Genomic DNA, 21,425 nt, shown 5'->3' with positions numbered 1-21,425 from the left:
CAGACACATCTAGATTCTGATGGCTTTAATCAAAACCAAAGGGCTTTTATCAGTCCAGCTGCTAGAAAACGCCAGTCCCCTTAAAAGGAAATTTTAATAAACTGTAGAACACGACGTTTCAAATGGAAAGCTGTCTAAATTCATCCACTGAGCTCGAAATATGCACTAATGCTAAATAATTATTTCTCAGCAGTTGGGTTTTCTTTTTTTTAGCAATAATGCTTCGAGAATGGTCTTTTTTAGATAATTTATTACTGCAAACATAAATTTTCATGAAATGAATATACTATACCAAAATGCGTTCATAGTGAAACCATTCACTGATGAGACTATTTTGAGCGGAATTGAGTCTGATCAGAGGTGATTTCGAGCGCACAATAGTCTGATCAGGGGTGTCTTTCGAGCGCACAATAGCCTTATCAGAAGTGACTTTGAGCGCACAATCGTCTGGACGATGGTCTGGGTTTGGTCTGGGCCATGGTCACACAATCGTCTGGACAATGGTCTGATTTCGGTCTGATCAGGAGTCCTTTCCGTCTGGAAAGTTCTGATCAGAGACAGTTTCGAGCGCACTTCGAGCGCACATGATGTTTCGAGCGCACGTTAGTCTGATCATAGGATACTTTGGTCTGTGATGGTCTGATCAGAGGTTACTTTCGTCTGGCACGGTGTGATCAGAAGTCACTTCCAGATGGCACCTCTACCTGGGAGATATTTTCTGAAACTTGTTGCGAGGCATCGGCGCGGCTGATAAATTCCATGATAAATGAAGCTGAATGGACTGACTGTTAGAATTATTTTATCTTTAGCAAAGATTTGTATTTGATTTTTATTTATTTCGCCTTTTAACACCAAAACATAAAAATGCTACCAGCATTGCAGCCCAGGAAAATGAGAGAGGTACGAGTTGTCTGCCATACAAAATACTATTTTTGCTTAAAATCGACAGTTCTTGTCGAGACAGAGAAAAAAAACACTTATTTGACCCATGATTTGGTCATAACTCGGCTCAATTTCTGTATATTTTTGGGTCGTACAAAGCCCAGGGTGATATTACGTCACAATAAGAGCAGCTCAAAAATTTACAGTGCAAAAAATGGAAGGAGCAGAATTCAGCGAAAAATTCATACAAGTCGAGCTGAAGTCTTTTTATAAGCCGTTTGGAAAGATAATTGGAGTGCAATCTTATAGTGTGCCGCCTTTAATATAATCTTGTCATCCCTAATTTTAGGAAGTTACTGTTTGTCAATCACATTTACAGTCTAATTTCTCTGAAAACTAGTAACAAAACTTGTTAAAATCTGAAAAAACTAACCCGAACTTGTCCAAATCTGTACTGCTCGTAAAAGAACCATTCGTGTAAAATGGAGTGCTGATCCGACACGTGCCCTGTTGTATATTATCAACATTATCTGAATCATCGCCCTCTAACAGTTTGTCTTCAATATCCTCATTTGTCTCGGCTGAAGGACAGTTGCTTGGCGCCGCACTCGATCCCCGAGGGCTTGGGAATACTTCAGGCTGCAACTCGAGAGATTGATGTAGAATTTCTTTTGAAACTTTCGAATTAGCTCTTGACCGGTACGTGTCGCCTTTTATACTACCAGACGACTCAGTCCGATAGGTGTGTTGCTTCTCATTCGACAACCTCGAAGAAGAGCAAACAGTGAAAAATGTAAACTCAGACTTTAACATCCTCATTAAGCTAACTAGGTAACCCAATACATCATCCATAACTGAAGGGGCATGACAAACCCATCAGACCTATATGAGTCCGTACTAAAAAGCAGTACAAAATTGTTTCATGAAATTGTTTTGTTTGAGCGTATGCGCTGGTGGGTGTTACAGCCAACAAACCGCAGTTTTAAGCTTAACCATTTTTAATTTTTCCTACCCAATTTAGTGAGAGGAGGAACTATATACTCAAAGGGTTTTTTTGATCAGTCAATTTTGGCCGATCTGTATTTACATCACAGAGTTTTGAGTGGAATCATTAGAAAACCCGTCCAAAGTAGAATATGGAATTAAAAAGATTGTTTTCAAAATTTTGTTATTAACAGGAAGTTATCGAGTTTTTAAGTTTTGTTAACATTCAACCGATTTAAGATGCTTTTGCTCACATTTTCAGTAATTTTTGTCCAAACTTTCCTCAATTTTGCTAAAATATTTTAAAATTGTTAACACTAAAGTTATTGGTTTAATCGTTAACGATAGAGAGTTTTGCTCAATAGTTCGATTCGCGTTTCTTGGTTTGAATTTTTGCATTTTTTTAAAACAATTCCGATATTTTCGTCAAATGTTGCACCAAATTTGTTTTTTAGCTCATTTTGTGTTTTTATGCTGGTCGTATACAAAAGAAAACTGCGTACATTTTTTTCGTAACCTCTAAAAAGTAGATTGGTCTACACCCGTTTGCCATAAGAATCTTAGTCTAGAAATTTTTTTCTTCGAGTGTTTTCGCAAATTTAGACACGACGCAATTTAGATCAAATGCATTAATTATTTTTGATATATTGAAAAACTTAGTTTAAAAATTGATACTTTTCACAACCATTTGTAACAAAATGATGTGTTTTATTAGACGCGCAGCAATACCGGGGCTGATCTTGATCTCACCATAGATCCTTGCAATAAAACTTCTGGATCTTATTGGCGCGGACTTTTTTCAAAGGATTTCCGCTTTTATATTGTTTTATGTTATTTTTGACGAGACTTTCAAAGGTGGGCTCCATTGGTGACAGATAGCAATTACAATACAAATAGGCCCCACGAACAAGTATCCTGGTTCCAGAGATAAGCTCATGGTTTTTAGAGCTTTGAAAAAGCGTTTTCACAAAATTTTAACGATTTCCTATGTTCTCCTTTCATTTGTCATACTTTTCCTAGACTGATAACTGAGATTCAATCAAAAGAAAAATCAACTTAGTTGCCAAAGAAAGATCGAAGTGACCTCTTCAAGAGATATAAGTAAAACTAGCCAATACTTTCAGTTGTTATCTAATGCCAATGTCTCTTATGACTTTAAATGTGTTCGTTTTAAGAAAATGTTGACAAAATATTGATCATAGCAATCATTATAGCTTATTTTTTCAACTTGTAGCGTAGTCTCAGTAACGACAGATAGTATCACTATTGGTTTTAATACTACAAGTTTTTTTAAAAAAAAAATTTGATTTTTGAGCATAATTGCAAACCTTTATTTCCCTTTTGTTTTCTTGTCGAATTTCCACAATATTGGTGGAGCCAACTGAACGAATACACTGTTGACGGAATCCACAGTGTTGCAAAAATGTGCAATTGAACATGTTCATTTGCTTTGTTGAATTGTATATGCTTTTATGCGTTGACACACAATTATCTCATAAAATTCAGTTGGATTTTTGAATTTTGCCTGTGTTTTTCGTTCTTTTTGTTGCAATACAACAATTTTCTGTATGAAATGTCTCAATTGCTTCCAATAGATGTTTATTTGAACCTATATTTAGATTTCAATTTATTGCTATTTATCGTACGTAATGGTTCTCAAAAGAAAATATTTCAAAAATTAAAGTTTGTATGATATGTCTCCGTTATACTCTCAATTTCGCCATAATGTATTTCAGTTTGTTACGAAGATATTAGAACTCTTTTTGTCAACTCAGACATTAAATTCTCTGTTGGTTATGTTTTGACTGACGGCTACGAACATTCGTTTTCATAAAAACTTTTCGTGTTTTCGATAACATCCGAGTTCCTTTTTGTTGGCATTTCTCAATAGTTTTATTTTCGAAAAACTTTTTGATCTTCAGATGAAAAGCGTCTAAAGATTTAAAATACTTGCAGATAACAACTTATAAATTTAAAGCTTCCAAGAATCTGATGTCGTAAAATTGTTTGTGAAATTGTGGCTTATGCTGGTATTTGATGTAATTTTAAAGTCTTGTGACAATGCCTCATTAATAACAGAAGCAAGTGGCTTCCTAAGGTGCAGCAAGTAAATGCATCTTTTCTTTTAGTTGAAATGTTGTGTCTGTCACAACTTTTTAAAATGTTTGTTCTCAAAGACAACTTTGCATTTTTAAGCTTAGCCATTAGTTTTTTGTTTTTTTTTCGGCAATTTCGTAGCTTAGTTACTGTAAAGAGAGCTAACAAAATTTATCTAGTGACCTGTAACTTATTTTTTTATAGTTTTTGTTTCAGCCCATGTTTGTCGGCTTCGTTAGTACTAGCTTTCATAACAATTTCTGATTTTTAGATATTTGTACACTTTATAGGACTTTGTTTTCTTTTTAACTTTCAACATTTTTGGTAGGTCCTATTAGTATTTAAAAAACGCAATTGAACCTTTTTAATGTTCTAAGAGACAAAATTATGGTTTTGACGGCTTCCTTGCCGTTTACACGCAAAGTCTGTTATAACATTTTAATTCTGCAGGTATTTCTTGTCATTTGTGAAGTCATATGAAGTACACATGATAACGACAGGTCGCAATTGCTTCTTATGGAGATAAAAATAAACCTTTTAGTGACTTCAGTTTATATTTTAAAGATTTTAGTCACTTTAAAAATAATTGTTTCAAAAATAGAAACGTATTTTTGAAGTTTGCGAGTTTATTTGCTCTTTTTGGTCTAACTGTTACCCAGTCACTTTGAGGACAGGTCCCATATCTTTTCTAATCAAGTATAGGTTAGTTTGTTTAGTATAGGCTTTATTTGATGCCAAATTGATTTTAAAATTAGTTCTTTTACAAATTTTGATAGCAAGTTTTTGTCTTAATTGATGTTTGTTATTTGATTTTTATGACAGTCTTTTCTAGTAGTCATATTAACAACAAGGTTAATCGGCCCTCTAACGTGGCATTTTTTTTACACAATTAGTGATTTATTGAACGATATGTTTGTTTTTGAAAGTTTCTATCTCTTATCTCTTCTTCATTTGGTTGCCAATTACGTCAAGAATGTGGATAAGCGGGGTCGGAACATTATCGCCGGACGCACATTACCGAGCCTCCTTGTTTGCAATTAAAAGTGAAATTCCTCAACCCTATTTTTTTGCATAAAATTGCATTGACTTATTTGAATGCTTGTAACTTTTGTAAAGTCAACGCTTTAACTTTCATAAAGTCAATGTTGATCTTACTTATTTTTAGACTCGTTTAGGTCTATAGTTTATAATTCCTTAGGAAAGTCGGATCTTTTATCACAGCGCCAGTTGACCATAATGATTGTTAAAGTTGTATAATTTTTAAATCCAATTATGAACCGTTTTCACCGTCAATCTAACATTTTTAAAAAAAAAACTTTTACGGCTTTTGACGTCTCGGCACGGAATTTGAGCCTAGAAGCTTCATCAGAGAAAGGCTAACAAACCAGCACTACCAGGGCTGACTCCCGAAATGATTCTGCATATGCAATAATCCAAAATGTTCCAAATATGAGCAGCGACATTTTTTAAGCAATCAATTGTTTTGGTTTTTCTCTTCGTCCTTATATCAGAAAAAAAAACAAAAATATGCGATTAAACGATCACATTTGATGAGAGCTTTTTACCTGTAAGTTATTTTTGGATCATGATAATCGCTGACTCCAGTTTCGAATGAGGCCTCGTAATCATCTTCGTCATCGTCTTCATTCTCAAAGTCATTGTTACTTTCGAAACTCTTGAATACGTTTGCGTCATTGGGACTCTCTTGGTTGTATCCCTCGTCCACACTGCTTGCGTTGGATGGTATTTGGGGTGGGTTTGGAGGTATCAGTTTCAATACATCAAGAGAGGGTCCTGGCACTGGTTGAGATGCATGTTTTGCGCTAGTATTGTGAGCAAAATATGGAGTTTCAAATAAGACATTTTTTAAACTGAAATTGTTCTTAATATCTTTAGAGCAAAGTTTAACGCAATCAAACGAGGACATTTTTAGACTGACATTGTTCTTAACTGAGCTTGCACATTTCTGTTCATGTCTTTGATAACTTTCTCGCTCAACTTGCCAAGAAGTTGTTTCTTGATACATAAGCAACTCTCTTGATAGATTGCACGTATCTTGAAAACAATTCAAAATCATGATAAGATCTTTGCATGAAAATCCATATTTTATGTTTTTCATAATAGGTATATCAATTTATTTTGCGAGGTGATGTTTCTAGCCCTGTTTATTTTTAACCTCAATTTTGTTTAAATCTGTTGCTGATTTAGTTTAAATGTAGTCGCAAATTTTGTTCGAAATGCTGAGAGTTCTCATAATCTTCTAATTGAGGATTGAATCAACTTGTTCAATTCAGTCAGCGTATAGCTGAAGGTCTTAAAATTTCTGATAATTATTTTCAATGTTTTTTAGATCTTTTCAGTTTGGTTGTTCTTTTTCTCAACTTGTAACTTATTCTCATCATATAGAGGACCCATGCGCTTCCTGTAATGGAACCGTTTTATTGATATTATGTTGTAACTCTCGTTTTGTTGATGGTCAATATGCGTTTTCATAAACGTATTGTGAGTGGTCAATATTTGTGTTTCTTTTAGCAAATTCACGTAGTATAACATCCCACAGACTATCAAATGAGGCCCAGGTAAAATAAAAAAGTAAATTTGTGTAGTTAGGGTTTTGTTTGATTAAAATTTGACGTTGTTATTAGGTTTCTTTAGATTTAAATTTTGAGTTTTTCCGTAAATGCTTCGTGTTTTTGCTTGTTTTGTTGGTTTGTCGTAGTTTTAGTAATGGTAAATTTCATGAGCGCATTAATAAAGCATGGTATTATGTAATTCAGTTATTAGTCGGGGTGTGTAACGTTTTCTTTAAACTCAAACATCTATTTTTGTTTATCTCCTCATGTGGTAGACAATTAGGTCAAAAATGTACATGAGCTCGGGTCGGAACATCATATGGAAACGCACATTAGCGATCCTCCATGTTAAGTAAAAGATCTGATATATCATAAAATTGTTGTGTTTTAGTAAAAAATATGTATGTGCTTTTCGTAAGATTACAAAGCTCTCAATATCTCTAATTTTAGTATTAACAGTTTTGTTTCTGCGTGAGCGCAGTGGAGCAGAATTGGGCTCTTTTATTCTGCAGTGCATTAACAGTAAACTGGTCTCAACTGTCCTTCTTTTCTATTTTTCCCAATAATTCAAACTGGTTGTTTTGTGATAATTAATGCTCTTTTCGGTGACTTAGGCCACTTATTTTGAGTCTGAAACTTTCATTTGGTACCATCATTGCAGTCAGTATTGGTCAGGTTACGGTCAACACGAATCTATGGTGAAGTGAGCGCTCATCTTCACACAGACAGCTTCACGGAGGCAGGTTATCGAACGATCAATCATTGGCAGGTCAAACACACACCTTACCTCTGGGCTATCGCGCCATCACGTTTTAAGTGCGCAGCATAACTGATCGCAACTAAGTTCAGCTTTGATATGTTTATTTTTACAGGTGCATAGAAAAAGACATATACTGTTATGATCCTAGGTTGGATCTCAACCGGCTTGTTTCTTATCCAAAGCGGATTTCGGTTCCAAGTATGTATTCGTCTCATCAACATGATGATTCTCAAAACGCTCGTTCTCGACCTCTTTAAACTCTGATTCCGACTCTGGCTCCAATTCCTGTTCAGCAAACTCGCTCTCAATCTCGTGAAAAACTTCCCGAACAGCCCTTGATGAGTCCGCTGCTGCACTTGGTCGCTTATGAAGTGATGACTGATGCTGGGTATGATATTTTGGCGACGTTATAAACGACTGCTGAGTGGCTATTGAGTCGCATTGAGAGATTACGGACTCGTCTAATTGGTTGAGACACAGGTCAATTTGACGTCTTGTTTCGTTTCGTCTTCGAATGAGCTCGGACACTTTGTGGCTTGGCTCACTATTTTGAGGAGAAACACCTAAACAGATTTCGAGGTTCCATCTCCTAATTCTTATAAGTTTAAAATCAATTTTGTTCACGTGCTTCAAGTTAATAAGTGGAAATAAAATTGTGTGCCAATATCCAGATACACAAAAATTGTTTTTTTTCAGCCCCAAAATAAGTAAAGAGTCGGTCTGTAATGGTAGAATTTGAAAAAATAAAGTGCAGCTCAAAGCTCATACAACTTTTGGGCTACAATGAGACACCAAGGAGGGTACAAAATATTGCTAGAGTCAAGCATGCAACTGGAGGGCTTCGCTCTAACCCCCCCCCCCATTGTAGCACTCTTGTGCCATTTTGTTTTTTTAACAATTTCATCTTTAAAAAATCTGCCAAATTGATCTTCAGATTATCTTCACGTTCAGCTGAAATCAAAGTGAGGAATTAAATGAAGCTATACCTGTCTCGTTGCTATTTTGGGGTCCCACATTAACCTCATATGTGCTTTGCATTTCAGATGCTGATTTAGTGAGAATGTTCGAGTTCAAATGACCTCTGTGTTCTCCTTCAGACTGACATGTGTTGTGTTGTGGTGGCGTGTATCTATGACTAGCCAGCAACGAAGTGGTTTCTGCCATAACCAGCGGACGACTGAACGGAGAAGTAGCTGAAAGAGAACATCGAATTATTGCAAACGTTGGTAATTCCAGTTAAGTGTTCTGTCGACCTTTCGCCCTTAAATGAGGTTAAAAGAGATCTAAGGAAGTTAGCGGAATGGGCGTGATTCATGTGGGGGGAAAAAGACGCATTGAGCAGTTTATAACATCAGAGATGAGTAGAATGAAAAGGAAAATGTGAGAAAAAACTTGTAAGAACAAAAGAAAACAAAGTTTGATTATTTTGATTTCTCACTTTTCACAAAAAAATTAATTTCACCAAAATGTGTGGGATGTTTTTCTGTGTGAGAGAAAGAAAGTGAAAAACAAACATAAATGAGCGACTTCAAAGACAATGAAAAAAATAGAGAAATATTGAATGAACTTTTTTCTAGTTTCGATGTTTATTCCAATAGGTAGCATAGTTGCATTTTCTCTTCTAAAGTTTCGTTAAAAAACTAAGGATTCGATATTCCAATAAATTTAAACATTTTTCTGCCCTCATAAATTCCTAATCCGCATTAACTGATGTTACAATTCAATTTTTTGCTATTTTTGTATTTTGTATAAATTTGCCTCGGAGGGTTCAACGCCAGGTTCTCCTAATCTGTTGTTCTGCGGTAAGATAAATTCTTCTCATTGAATTTAATAATGTAAATTTTTTTTACATGTTTTCAAAAGCTATTCTTTTGAGCGACAAGTCTTGGTGCATTATTTGTTTGTTCATATACACCGTGTCTCCTGCGCTTGCATATTTTTTTTAATCTTAGGGTTGATTTCTATAAATCAGATTTATATTCACTTTTGCAATTTAATTCAAAAATGTTTCTGAATGTTCTTCAAGAGTTGTCGTGCTATATTTTTTATTAGTCAAAAATTTTCTAACTAACCGCCGTCATCTGCTCAAAAAACTAATTTTTATATTTTCCTATTTTTTAAAAAAATTTTATGTACGCCTTGTTCTTTTTTCTTGATTTTGACTTATGTCGCTCTGTCAGATTTTGACTTATGTGGCTTTGTCGTTAGATTTTGATTTATTTTGATTTGTTTTTCAATTGAATTGAGGTTAAGACATTCATGGACTGCGCCAAATGAAATCAGAAGACGTGACAAAAACTTGCACCAAGAATTAGTGCCTCAACTTAACAAAGTTTCATAAACAGAAACTTAATAGTGGGAGTGCTCCTTTCAGCATTAGAACTTGGTCCGTCTAATGTACACCCGCCTTTGTCTCAGTTGCAAGGGTTTTTGGTTCCAACATTGCAAAATTTTGTTCATTCGAGCGAGCAGCTTTTGGTCACGCGTCATTGTCCTCGTATTTTTAATGTGGCGTCATGTCTTTTTAATTGGAGGTGCCTACATCGGCTGCTGATAGAACAACATCATTAAGATACAACAATCTATTTTTTAACTACAACAAACAAGACAGTTTCTTTGAAAGAAACTTAATAAATATAATAAATATTTTCGTCATCGGTATTTTGAAACAACCTGTCTATGAAGAAACCATCATAATTTTATGGCTCTTCTGTAGCACTTGATCAATCTTCGTTTAACCAAACGTATAAGTAAGAACAGTTGTTCTACTTCGCACAGCAAACCGGAATTTGGCTTATTGGAAAAAAATCTACTTGATTAATTAATAATTGAGAACTCAATCTATCACTAATATTCTAACATTAAAATGTTATCCATAAGAAGCTTTTACTAATTAGAAGCTTTTAGCTGTGTTCTGTTTTTTTAAAGTCCGTATGAAATCCTATGAAAAAATAAAATTAAAAATTACTATTCTGCTAAATTTCGCGATTGTTGCTGCTCCCACCGATTTTTTTCTGCACTTAATAAACTCATAAACTCAACAAAGTTTTGAACAAGAGTTAAATCGAATGTTTTAATCAAAAAGCACTTTGTTTAATAATTGTTTGGACGTTTTTGACCTTTTGCAGTTTTCCTATTATCCTATTAATTGTTTTGTTTTTTTTATTGCTCAGCATTAACGTTTAGATAAGCCATAGCAATAAGTTAAAATTTTAGTTTTACAAGAAGCACCATTATGCAACCATCATATAAATATTTACATCAGCTGAAACCCCAGGAAGATTAAAAACTATTGGTTGTGTGATTTGAAAAGATAGTCTGCGGCTGAATAATTTCATTTAACATGGATAAAACTGAAATCATATAGATGATATCCTCTAGTCCCGTAGATTCTATCAAAGTTAAACAAAACTGATTTTATATAGGAACCTATCAAATTTTCTGCAGAAGAAGTACGACGTTTGAACGCATTGTCAATGTTTTTAGTCTTCGCGCTATTTGCGAATAGAAAATGCGCATAGAAAACTTTACACTAGAGGTTTCTTTATTGAGCTTCAGCTGGCTCCCGTTTTGCAGCATTCCTTGAAAAAATGATCTTCAGTATTTCTTATGTGGAAACCTAGAGTTACCTAGATCAAAATTGACCAAACTACAGCATTACAACAGAGTTTAGAAACCAAGGTCTGGTTTATTCTACTGCATTCAAAAAAAATTTGTCGATTCCATTATTCAGATGACAGTTAGAGAACAATTGATTGCCATAATGAAATGTGCGTTCGATTCAGCGGAAGAAAGTTTTTTCAATGCCCTTCAGTTGTTTTTCAGTTCTTTTCTTCAAGCCAAGTTCTTTCTTAACTTTTTTCATAGAAAAAATAGTAATTCTAATTTATAAAGCTTTCCAGAAATCATGCAAAAAATCTGCGTCAGTTTTTTTCTGCAAATTTCAAAGCAAACTTTACTCAGTGCCAAACCTAGAAACTTCTGTTTTGGTGACTATGTGTTTTTTTGCTTCAGTTCTAATTTAAACTTGCATTGTGACATTGAATGGGGCCATTCTCCTCTATATTGAAATATAATTTTTTCCTAAATAAATGTTTGTAAATTTTTTTCGAAAATTCGATTTTTAGCATTGCTTAGATTCTACACGCGGCCAGCTCTTTTCCACTAACTGACTTTTTTAAGTGGCCAAGAGCCATTAGTGCAGAAAGTGAACTAAATGTCTGTAGTCATAACAAAAGTCTACCCGGAGTTTACTTGCAGTTCATTTCAGCAATGAATCAGCATCTTTTCTTCATGTATTTTTGTCTTACAAGAGTTCTGATAATGACATATTTTACACATATCATAGTAAAATTCATAGACTTTATCTGCCATTTCTATGCCTAGGATGGATATTTAACTGGAGTAAAAACTGTAAAGTTAGGAAAACAAATGAGTAAAAACAAAGCAACAATCAAATCTGAAATACACAACATATGAGTCTACCATTGAGTCTACTATTCAGACACCGGAAAAGATAAACGGAAACACACTGATGAACACTGGGATTGAGAACCCACGGGCGAAGCCCGATGCTTCCACAGCTACTTCTACCTTCTACTACTACACAACTAATTCTGACTCGCACAACGACCTCCGACCTCCGCCTCCTACCTCCGCGTCCGACCTCCGCCTCCGACCTTCGCTACCGACCTCCGCTACCGACCTCCGTTACCGACCTCCGCCGACCTACGCTACCGACCTCCGCCGACCTCCGCTACCGACCTCCGCCGACCTCAGCTACTGACCTCCACCGACCTCCGCTACCGACCTCCACCGACCTCCGCTACCGACCTCCGCCTCCGACCTCCGACCTCCGCTACCGACCTCCGCCGACCTCCGCTACCGACCTCCGCCAACCTCCGCTACCGACCTCCATCGGCCTCCGCCGACTTCCACCGATGCACCAAAAAATGGTTTAGATGTAAACGCGCCAATATATGGTTTAGCTAGAGCTAGAATGGCTCTTCAAGGTATCGCCATCTTAAATAACTTTATGCATGAGATCAGTTATTCGAAATTTTCAAAATTTGCTATGCGCAGTCTGTCAGTTTTTTGTATGCACAGTCTGATGATGAGAGAAACGTGAAACATTCTGTGCAGTATTGAGCAAGAATGTAAATGAGGCTGCGAAGAAGAGGGACAGAGGGGGATGTTTCTTAATGTAGTCTGGGCAGACTGACAAAAATTTTTATACTTCTATTTGCCTGGTTCAGTAATGGTTAAAATTCAAAGTCAATGGTACAGCAATGAAACTCACTGCGACCAAAGTCCGGGTAACTATTAAAAATTACCAACGAATGCATTTTAGAAAATGCTTTCTTATTATATTCAACACTCGAACATGCATACAATTAAAATGTTGCTTTTATTTTCTCAATATTTTAAACAAAAAAACTATACCGTATAAAAATTATACGGTTCAGCCTCAAAAAATAATAAATTCCTCTATCTGAATTATTATTAAGGATCTCTGCTTTCGAATATTTTCATAATGGTCAGACCGTTTTATGCAAGAACAAGGGCAATATTATGCGGCTAATAGATTTCTTATTTATAATTAATGGTTATTTTTTGTTTCAGTCCTTTTTAAGAACATTAAAGACCATGAGAATCTTGGAATAAATTTATTGTCTACTTTTTAATGAGTTTTTTTCATTTGGTGGACAAAGATGGAAGCAAAGGCGAATTACGAATCTTCCTCCTCTCATTTTACCTGAGGTGTTCCAATTACTGTTATTATCAATGTCTGAGACGCGAGAAATGCTCACTTTCTCGCCGACTATTTTCGTCCACTGATGCACAATCATGATCAGTATTCTCATTGGCCAGTTTTCTCGACCACAAAGTACCAAAATTTCCAATAGATGCATTTTGCTTCACAACACCTGGTTTTTCTGGGCTCTGGCTAATATATGCACTGTCTATCTGGTTCAGATTGCAAGTGCCAGTTCTAAAAATCATTCAAATAGGATCTAATGATATTGTCACGGGGGTTACATTAAACGTTTTGGCGTTCGAAATTGAAAAAAAATCCCCATTTTGGTTGTAACACATTTGCATTTCAATGAAAAAAATGCCATATGAATTTTTCAAAGATGACGCACAGAAGTCTCAGAACAATATTTTGTCTTTATCGAGATTTTATATCAAGGAAAAATTATCCAAGAATGAAACTAACTTAGATGAAACTGTTGATTAGATTTAATATAACGAACTACCCTCAAGTTGTACCCCCTTCCCTACAGGGAACCCTACTCAGAAATTACGGAACAAAAAATGTTCTACATTACCTGCGGCTCTCACAGAATGGCTTCACATTACAATCTAAATCCCTGGTCATAACTTGTTCACACTGTCCATGTAGTCGAAGTAATTTCAACCTGTCATCCGAAACAGCGTCGAATAACGCATCTCGAGGCGACTTCAGCTGGGAGCTCAAGTCCAGGTCTCTTAGACGTCTCTGGAACAGCTCACTGGCCTGTTTGCTGCTTATGCTCTGTCGGGGAGTGCCTTGCAGCAATTGGCGGGCGCTGAATAGGGTAAATTTATCATAAGAATTCAGCAACAAGCATAAATGACCAAGTACTTGAACAATGAAACCAGCCCAAACCGCTGCTTAGTGGGCATTGACCATGATATCCCCCCATCATGAGAAATGGGGTGTTGATTAAATTTAATGAGAGACGTCTACATAATGAGAAAGAGCCAAAAACTGTTCAGCTTGTTTTTAATTTCTTACCTAAAAATAGAAAATGGTTTCTTGTAGTTACAATCTGCGTCAGCCAACTTGTCCGACTGTTCAGATACCATCTTCTGCAAACTGCTACTTTCACGCGCTAGTTTTCGCTGAGATTCTGCTATCTGATCAATGATTGCGTTTTCGACTAATAGAGCAGTTCGCTGCTGCTCTGTCTCCTTCATCAACTTGCATACCAACAAAAGTCCTCGTTTGGCCTGCCAGTTATATGCACAAAAAAAGTTTTTTATTGGTGAAAACGCTCAAACTTTCTGTTGTGTTATTTTTTTCTATGAATTATACAATTGAACAACTTGCAAATTGCCCGCCCGTACCTAACTCTCAGTCGAATTCAGTACTGAATCAGAGTCTAATTCAGGTTGCATTTGGCACTGAAATTCTCTGATTCAGAGCTAATTCAGTGATTCATTCTGAATTATCTTCTGATTCAGAAGAATACAGAATATTTTCTCTGAATGTTGCTCTGATTCAGATAATTGTAATCGCTTCACAGTTAGGTCTGAAATTTTCTGAATCAGTACTAAAACTTGAAATTTCTTAGAAATTGTTCTGAATCAGTCCTGATTGTCACTGAACTTTAGGTACGCGCAACTCTTCCAATGGGTTTTTAAAAACAAACCAGATAGGTTCAACAGCGTCCTGGTAGCGTCCATTTTGTCTGGTATGTAGTACTTTGTAATTTTCTCAATGGTACTGTTTCTCGACGCTACCAGAAACAATTTATTTTTAATATTATGCTAACAAAGATAAAATAAACTGTAAAATTGTCAAAGACTTTTCTAATGTAAAATTTTCAAAAATATTCTGAGTTTATTCTTAACATTATGAACTCCAATTCTGATATTACCATGAACATTATGCATGTTTTGGCTGTATATGCCCTAAATAGCATGAAAAATCAGGATCAGACTATATTCAGAGCTTAGAGTAGCCTCCAACCTCTGCACTAAATTAATCTTAATTCGAATTGGCTGAAATTAAACAATATTTTCGAGCTTGTGTAAACGGGTAAAAGGGAGCCCCCCCCCCCCAAGCGTGCGCCAAGTAGGAAACTAAGAACAAGCAGACCGGATTAACGTTTTTACGAAATAAGGGAACTAAAACTGCTATTAACCAAAGTTTCGGTTTTCACCTGGTAACACCAAAGTGTTAGTCTGACTTTTCTTAAAAAATTACAGCTGCTGCCACTTATTCAGAAGTGAAGTGAAAGTAATAAGAACCCGAAATTCCGCATAATTCCGATTCCACACATTTCAAAGCTTTATAAATTTAGGCGCGTGTGTGTCGCAGATTGCTGCGAAGAATCGGATAATTATGCCTGATCTTTGTTGTGATCAGAAAAACCAGGTTTAGGTTTGTTAAAAACACATGGCGGAAAACCAGAAAAAAACGGGAACTCTAGGTTGAGCAGAACAGCAAAAACTATTTGCGGAAGCCAGTTGGGCTTGAATGTTATAGGAATAGAATTTGAACAACAGAATCCAGTCTGCTTAACCGGTTTAGCTCAGATTCAGAAAATCTGGAAAGTTGAAGTTGGAATATTAAGAATTGTCAAAATTGAAGTTTAAAGATTGGAAATTGTCGAGTTAGCAATTTGGTATTGGAAAATAAGTGTATACCAGAACAAAGTAAGTCTCACCCTTATCAGTTACTTTTGTGTGATTGAATTAATTGTGTAAACTGATGTCTGTTCATTTAGGATTTTCCTTTTAATTTTAAAAGATCAGAATCAAACCTTTGTCCGTTGAATAAGACTTATTGGGCCCTTTTCCAGACTTTGGACATTTAAGTTTATTCTCATAATGGTCGCTTAGATAAAAGGGGTAAATCTATTTACGCGATGTATTAGACAAATATTTGCACGACCTTAAGATTATACAGAATACCCCACGACAAACTTTTAACCGCGTAAATCTGGTGCGACAGCAGCTGAACTCAATATACATTTTGACATTAACATTACAAACAATTTTAAAGAATCTTTAACTGTGATAATTCTTTTTTCCCTAGGCTGACAACTGATTCAAAATCAGTTCGTCGAATGTATTAGGTGGTGGAAGATAGATGTTCGATTCACAGACTTGAGTTTTCCAAACCAAAAATTTAGATGCTACGTCGTCTCTATGGCTTCGGCCCCAGTGACTAACGAGAACCTCTGTTTCGAACCACGATTCAAGTTCGCTTATGGCAAAAAACGAATTCTCCTCTGTGAATTGTGTTCTATTCTGAAACCGAATGTTCCCTCTTAGATCTGTTCAGCTATTTTTTTCTGGAATATTTTTATTAGTTGCTGTCTAACCAAAATTGCGCTCGCCTATAACTGGTATTTCTTGGTGTTTCTCAAATTTTATATGGACTAATTTTGTTCTTCTAAAATCTCCCCCCGCACTTTCAGTTTTTAATAGCAACCAATGGGTAAATAAACTTTTTACTTTTATCATAAACAATTCTTTAAAATAAATTTTCCCTTTTCGATTGAGTTTTACATAAAGATCAATTTCTTAACTTGGAACATATTTCCCACCCTTGCTCCATTAAAACAAATTTTATCGAACTCTGTGTTATACTTTCCGATATATTCCGAACGCTGACTTTCTCTGCTTTTTGAAAAATTTTTGTACCACATAAATACTTTTAATTCTCTATGTTTTGCTAAAAACTTTCATAATGGACAACATTGTTGCTTATCCCGACCTAGCATTGGAAAAGTTCACCGGTCTAGACCCATCAGAGGATGCACAAGATTTTTTGAACCTAATCAATAAAAAAATCGACTTTTCACTAGGAATACGACCTGCCGATCTTGGTGACCAACCGGCGTATGACGCTAGAAAACGAGCACTTTTTGGCTCTGTCTTACGAGGCCCGGCCGCTGAATGGTTTGAAACCCTTCCCGCTGGCCAAACCTGGGTTCAAATAAGTGACGCATTTGTCAATAGATTCTCAGATAACCGAGATCAGTACTGTAAGCGCATCGAAATTGAAAATATTAAACGGCAACCAAACGAATTGATTAAAAGTTATATTCATCGAGTCAACACAGCAGTAGAAAAAGGCTGGCCAAACCCCTTCACATATGAACAAAGAACCACAAAAAAATGGAGTTTTTAGTGCGCGGATTAACGCCCCCAAGTTTAAAACAAAGCTCACCAACGACAAATTGAGCATCCATGGGATACTTGGCAAGATCTACAAGACTATGTAATTAACAGAGATCTAAGTTACACAGTGAGTAGTGAGTATGCTTGCGCCGGCTGCTCCAATTTTGATAATCAATCCGAAATTCAGGCAGTAAAAAATCAACTAACAGAACTTAAAAACCTAATGAAAGAAAACAAAATAAATGCAACTTATGACCCCAACCAACCAAGAAATCGACAAAATCATACACGTTTTTGTAATTATTGCAAAAGATCAGGTCACACTATTGCTTATTGTTTTGAGAAAAAAAGACATGACGAGCAAAACAGGCAACCCCCTAGTTATCGGGACAAATTTACTGATAACTACCGACGTTCTCGATCAAATGAATACAATAGACAAAACACTCCCAAACAAAATTCTCGGGGCAGAGCTAGGGACTTTTTTCAAGTAATAACAAAAACATTGATTATAATAATAGTCCTAAGTTTTACCACAACCCTGCTCGGTCACCATCGAATTACTCGATGCAACGATATCCCGATTCATATCGTGTTGCACAAAATGCAGACACGCGATCGCGTTTTCGAAGTTTTGAACCTAAAAACCGCTCTCAAGAAAATTATCAAAATCGTGTTGCACAAAATGCAGACACGCGATTGCGTTCTCGAAGTTTTGAACCTAAAAACCGCTCTCAAGAAAATTATCGAGATAATAGTAGGGAGCGATACCGATCTGAGTATAACAGAGTACAAAATCCTGCGTATTCTAGACAAAATTCCAACGATTCTCGAAGTCCAAGTAGGGACAGAAAAACTGTTCACTTTCCATCAGAGCGTGCACAAGTTCAGGACCCAGGCAGAAATGAGTTTAATTTAAACTAGAGCAGTCTCCGATAATTGATAAATCTCATATTTACATGAACTTGTATCAACGACCCGTTGGAGACGATAAAAAATATAACGGTTATGAAACTCAGTTCCTTGTAGACACTGGCGCAACTTGTTCCTTGTTAAACTACTATTCATACGAATACCTTTGTAATGTACAAAAACTAACGATCACCCCAACAAAGTCAAGCACTATTGCAGTTAATGGTGAACGTCTCAAAATCCTTGGGAGCATAGTTCTAAAATCATCTTTTGACATCGAAGGGCAGTACGAAGTGGAACATAGAATCCTTGTATCCGAAAAAAATGGCGCGAAGCATAACATATTAGGAATGGATTTTCTTCAATCATGCTCAAATAACATTGATCTAACGACACCCAAAATGGATCTAAAAATTCATCCAGGAGTGTCCGCAAAACTTTTCACATTTCAGTCCAAAAGCTTTCCCTACATTGGGATATTCAATCAAGTTTGCCTTGATAATGTTATTGAGATTGCACCGCTAACAACACGCATCATAACAGTACATCCGCCTAACTATAAAATTCCCAAGGGAACGAGTTTTGTTTTAAGTGAAAAAATAACGGCTAAGGGTGTACACTCTTATAACGTTTTTTGCTCACAAGATGAGAAAGAACTTCCTGTAATGCTGAACAATCCGGGACACCGGAAAGTGGTTTTAGCAAAAGGTTATATCGGACATACAATCCTTGATATTGACTACGAGCAGTTCATTCAATTTTCAGTTTTTGACAATATCGCTTTTATAGATTTAATCTTGAAGAATGATGCGGATATCAATCATTTTTTCCACGTCACGGATTGCGTACTTCCATCAATCATTAATGAACTTGATAAAAAAGAAGATGACAAAATTAATCCTGCCATCGGTAAACGAATAAAACAAAAACAACAAAATTTTTCTGAAAACTATGAGCTACCAACAGATTTTAGTGACGAATTGAAAAATCTGAAACCAAAAGCCGAACAAACCTTTATAACAATAAGGGATGAAAAGTTGGACAAAAAATTATTATCAAAGTTTCAAAAATCTGACCGTGAATTCCTACAAAAGTTTGATTTTAGTCAATCAGATATCGATGAAAAACAATTGGCAGAACGTCTAGAAATTCTTGTCCTAAATAAAGACGTTTATTCTCTTCACAAATACGACGTTGGCGTCATAAAGCAAAAATTTCACGTTAAGTTACTCCCAAATGCTCTTTTCCGCAAACAACGACCCTCACGTGTTCCTCTGCACTTTGAGGAAAAGCTCAAATCATTACTTGAACAACTAATCCAATCGGGTTTTATCCGAGAAATGAGTGACGATAATGAAATGGGTTCGATGTTTATTAACCCCATAATCATCCTACCCAAAGGGAACATTGTCCAGCTTGTCATAGATGCTCGACACTTAAATTCAATTACCGACTTGACGTCGTACTCCTGGCCACTTGAACCAGTGGGTGCTTTGTTACATAGGCTCAATGGTAAATATTTCACTACGAGTGATCTTTGTTCCGCATATAATCAAGTCCCTCTAACGGAGGAAACCCAAAAACTAACAAGTTTTTTTATTGGCTCAAAGCAATACACTTTCCAACGTGGTTTTTTATGGACTTTGTGGTTTGCAATTTTTCAGTAGAACAGGTGAAAATTTTTTCAGTAGAATAATGACAATTGATTTTGTGCCCTTGATTAGAAACAACCAAGCAATCACTTACATCGACGATACTACCATGCAAGCTCAAACACAAGGTGAGATGTTTAGAATTATCATTCATTATCACCATCTGCTACGGAAATCCGGATTAAAAGCCCAGCCAGAGAAAACTAAATTTTTCCTGCGAAAAGTTCAATTTCTTGGTCATGTAGTAGGTAAAGACGGCATTCAACCTGTTAAAAAAAGGGTAGCAGACTTTCACGCCCTAAAATCTCCTGAAAATAAGAGAGATGTTATGCGAGTACTTGGTTGTCTAGTTTTTTATAGCATGTACATAAAAAATCTTCACGTCGATTGTAAGCCCTTTTACGACCTTATAGGTGATGACACTGTTTTTGAATGGAAACCAGAACATGAAAAATTATTCTGTGAAATAAAAAATAGATTAAGTTCTGACACTGTACTAGCTATTCCTAACACTAAACATCCTTTCCATGTTCATGTTGATTCTTCCTCAATAGGAAGAGGTTCCATCATTGTTCAGGAATTCCCCGAAGGAAAACGCATTGTGTCGTATAATTCCAGAGTTTTTGATAAGTCTGAACAAAAAATGTCAACTACGCACAGGGAGTTATGTGGTATCGTGTCCGCACTACAAACATATGAACACTATCTTTTAGGTTCGCCGCATCCCATATATGTTTATTGTGACCACAAACCAATAATTTACTTGTGGGGAAGACGCGGAAAACTTTCTCATCGTTTTTTTAGATATCAAGTTCGCAAGTTTAAGATATCACTTCGCTTTTCCTGATATCTTGAGTAGAAATGTTAAACTCCGTGAACTAGACAGATACCAACTAAAACACAAAAAAATTCCGAAAGATACTAAATTTTTTGATGAAAAGGGACTTGAGGAAAAATACTTCATTGTCCATGACACTGAGCGAGGAAAAACAAACCACTTTTTCCCAATAATTAAACAAAAGGTGAATGGAAAGGAAAAATTACAAATTTCGGAAACAGAAACTGTGTCCGAATCACATACCGAAAATGATCAAACGGTGTGCTCCCTTTCTAACATAAACGAATCCTTAGGAAATTCAATAAATCACTATCGAAAACTCAAAATTCCTAGGGTAATAAAAAATTTTGAACCCGAATCTGAGGAAGAACATTCTTACTCTCAGATTTCAGAGACTTCTGATTCGGAGGACTATAACGATTTCACCACACAAACTCTTGACTCCTCCGAACTTGAAACCTCAGCAGAAAGCGTTGAGGGCTCTGACCAAAATTTGATCAGCCAAAACCTCGAAATCCCAGATCAAGCTCTTCAGGAAGAGATAAGTTTTTGCAGGCAACAATTCTAAAAAAAAGTTTCAATCAGTTTCGCTACTAGAACAATTTTCGGACTCCGATTTTTCACAAAAAACTGACGGCGCCGAATTAATAACTAAACTTTCTGAGTTTGCAAAAAAAAGTTGATTTAAATATCGAGGTCATCATGCATGAGCAGATGAATGATCCAGTGCTAAGTATTGTGAGAAAAGCTTTCCAAGATAATGACAAAAATAAATTAAAAACTGTACAATATCGGCAATCAAAAGGCTTAAGAGCTTACATGAATCA

General features: G+C 36.0%; 1 protein-coding gene across 4 annotated transcripts in view; it reads right to left on the bottom strand.

Annotated features, from left to right (window-relative positions):
• The window catches only part of LOC142342118 (uncharacterized), a 45,182-nt gene that overhangs the window by 8,583 nt on the left and 15,174 nt on the right, over window positions 1-21,425 (bottom strand). The window contains exons 3-9 of one of the 4 annotated variants that reach the window (XM_075393312.1): window positions 14,078-14,294; window positions 13,629-13,868; window positions 13,107-13,288; window positions 8,283-8,489; window positions 7,458-7,859; window positions 5,529-5,763; window positions 1,316-1,648 (exon numbers count right to left, since the gene is read on the bottom strand). In XM_075393312.1, the coding sequence (XP_075249427.1) occupies window positions 1,316-1,648; window positions 5,529-5,763; window positions 7,458-7,859; window positions 8,283-8,489; window positions 13,107-13,288; window positions 13,629-13,868; window positions 14,078-14,294 (1,816 nt within the window). The remainder of the gene's footprint in view (window positions 1-1,315; window positions 1,649-5,528; window positions 5,764-7,457; window positions 7,860-8,282; window positions 8,490-13,106; window positions 13,289-13,628; window positions 13,869-14,077; window positions 14,295-21,425) is intronic. The other 3 variants (XM_075393313.1, XM_075393315.1, XM_075393316.1) reach the window with 3 other exon arrangements.

The sequence above is a fragment of the Convolutriloba macropyga genome, chromosome 7 (assembly GCF_964194025.1).
Source record: "Convolutriloba macropyga chromosome 7, txConMacr16.3, whole genome shotgun sequence".
NCBI classification, from domain to species: domain Eukaryota; kingdom Metazoa; phylum Xenacoelomorpha; order Acoela; family Convolutidae; genus Convolutriloba; species Convolutriloba macropyga.
Note: the sequence above shows the minus strand (reverse complement) of the source record. Positions and strands in the feature narration are given on the sequence as shown.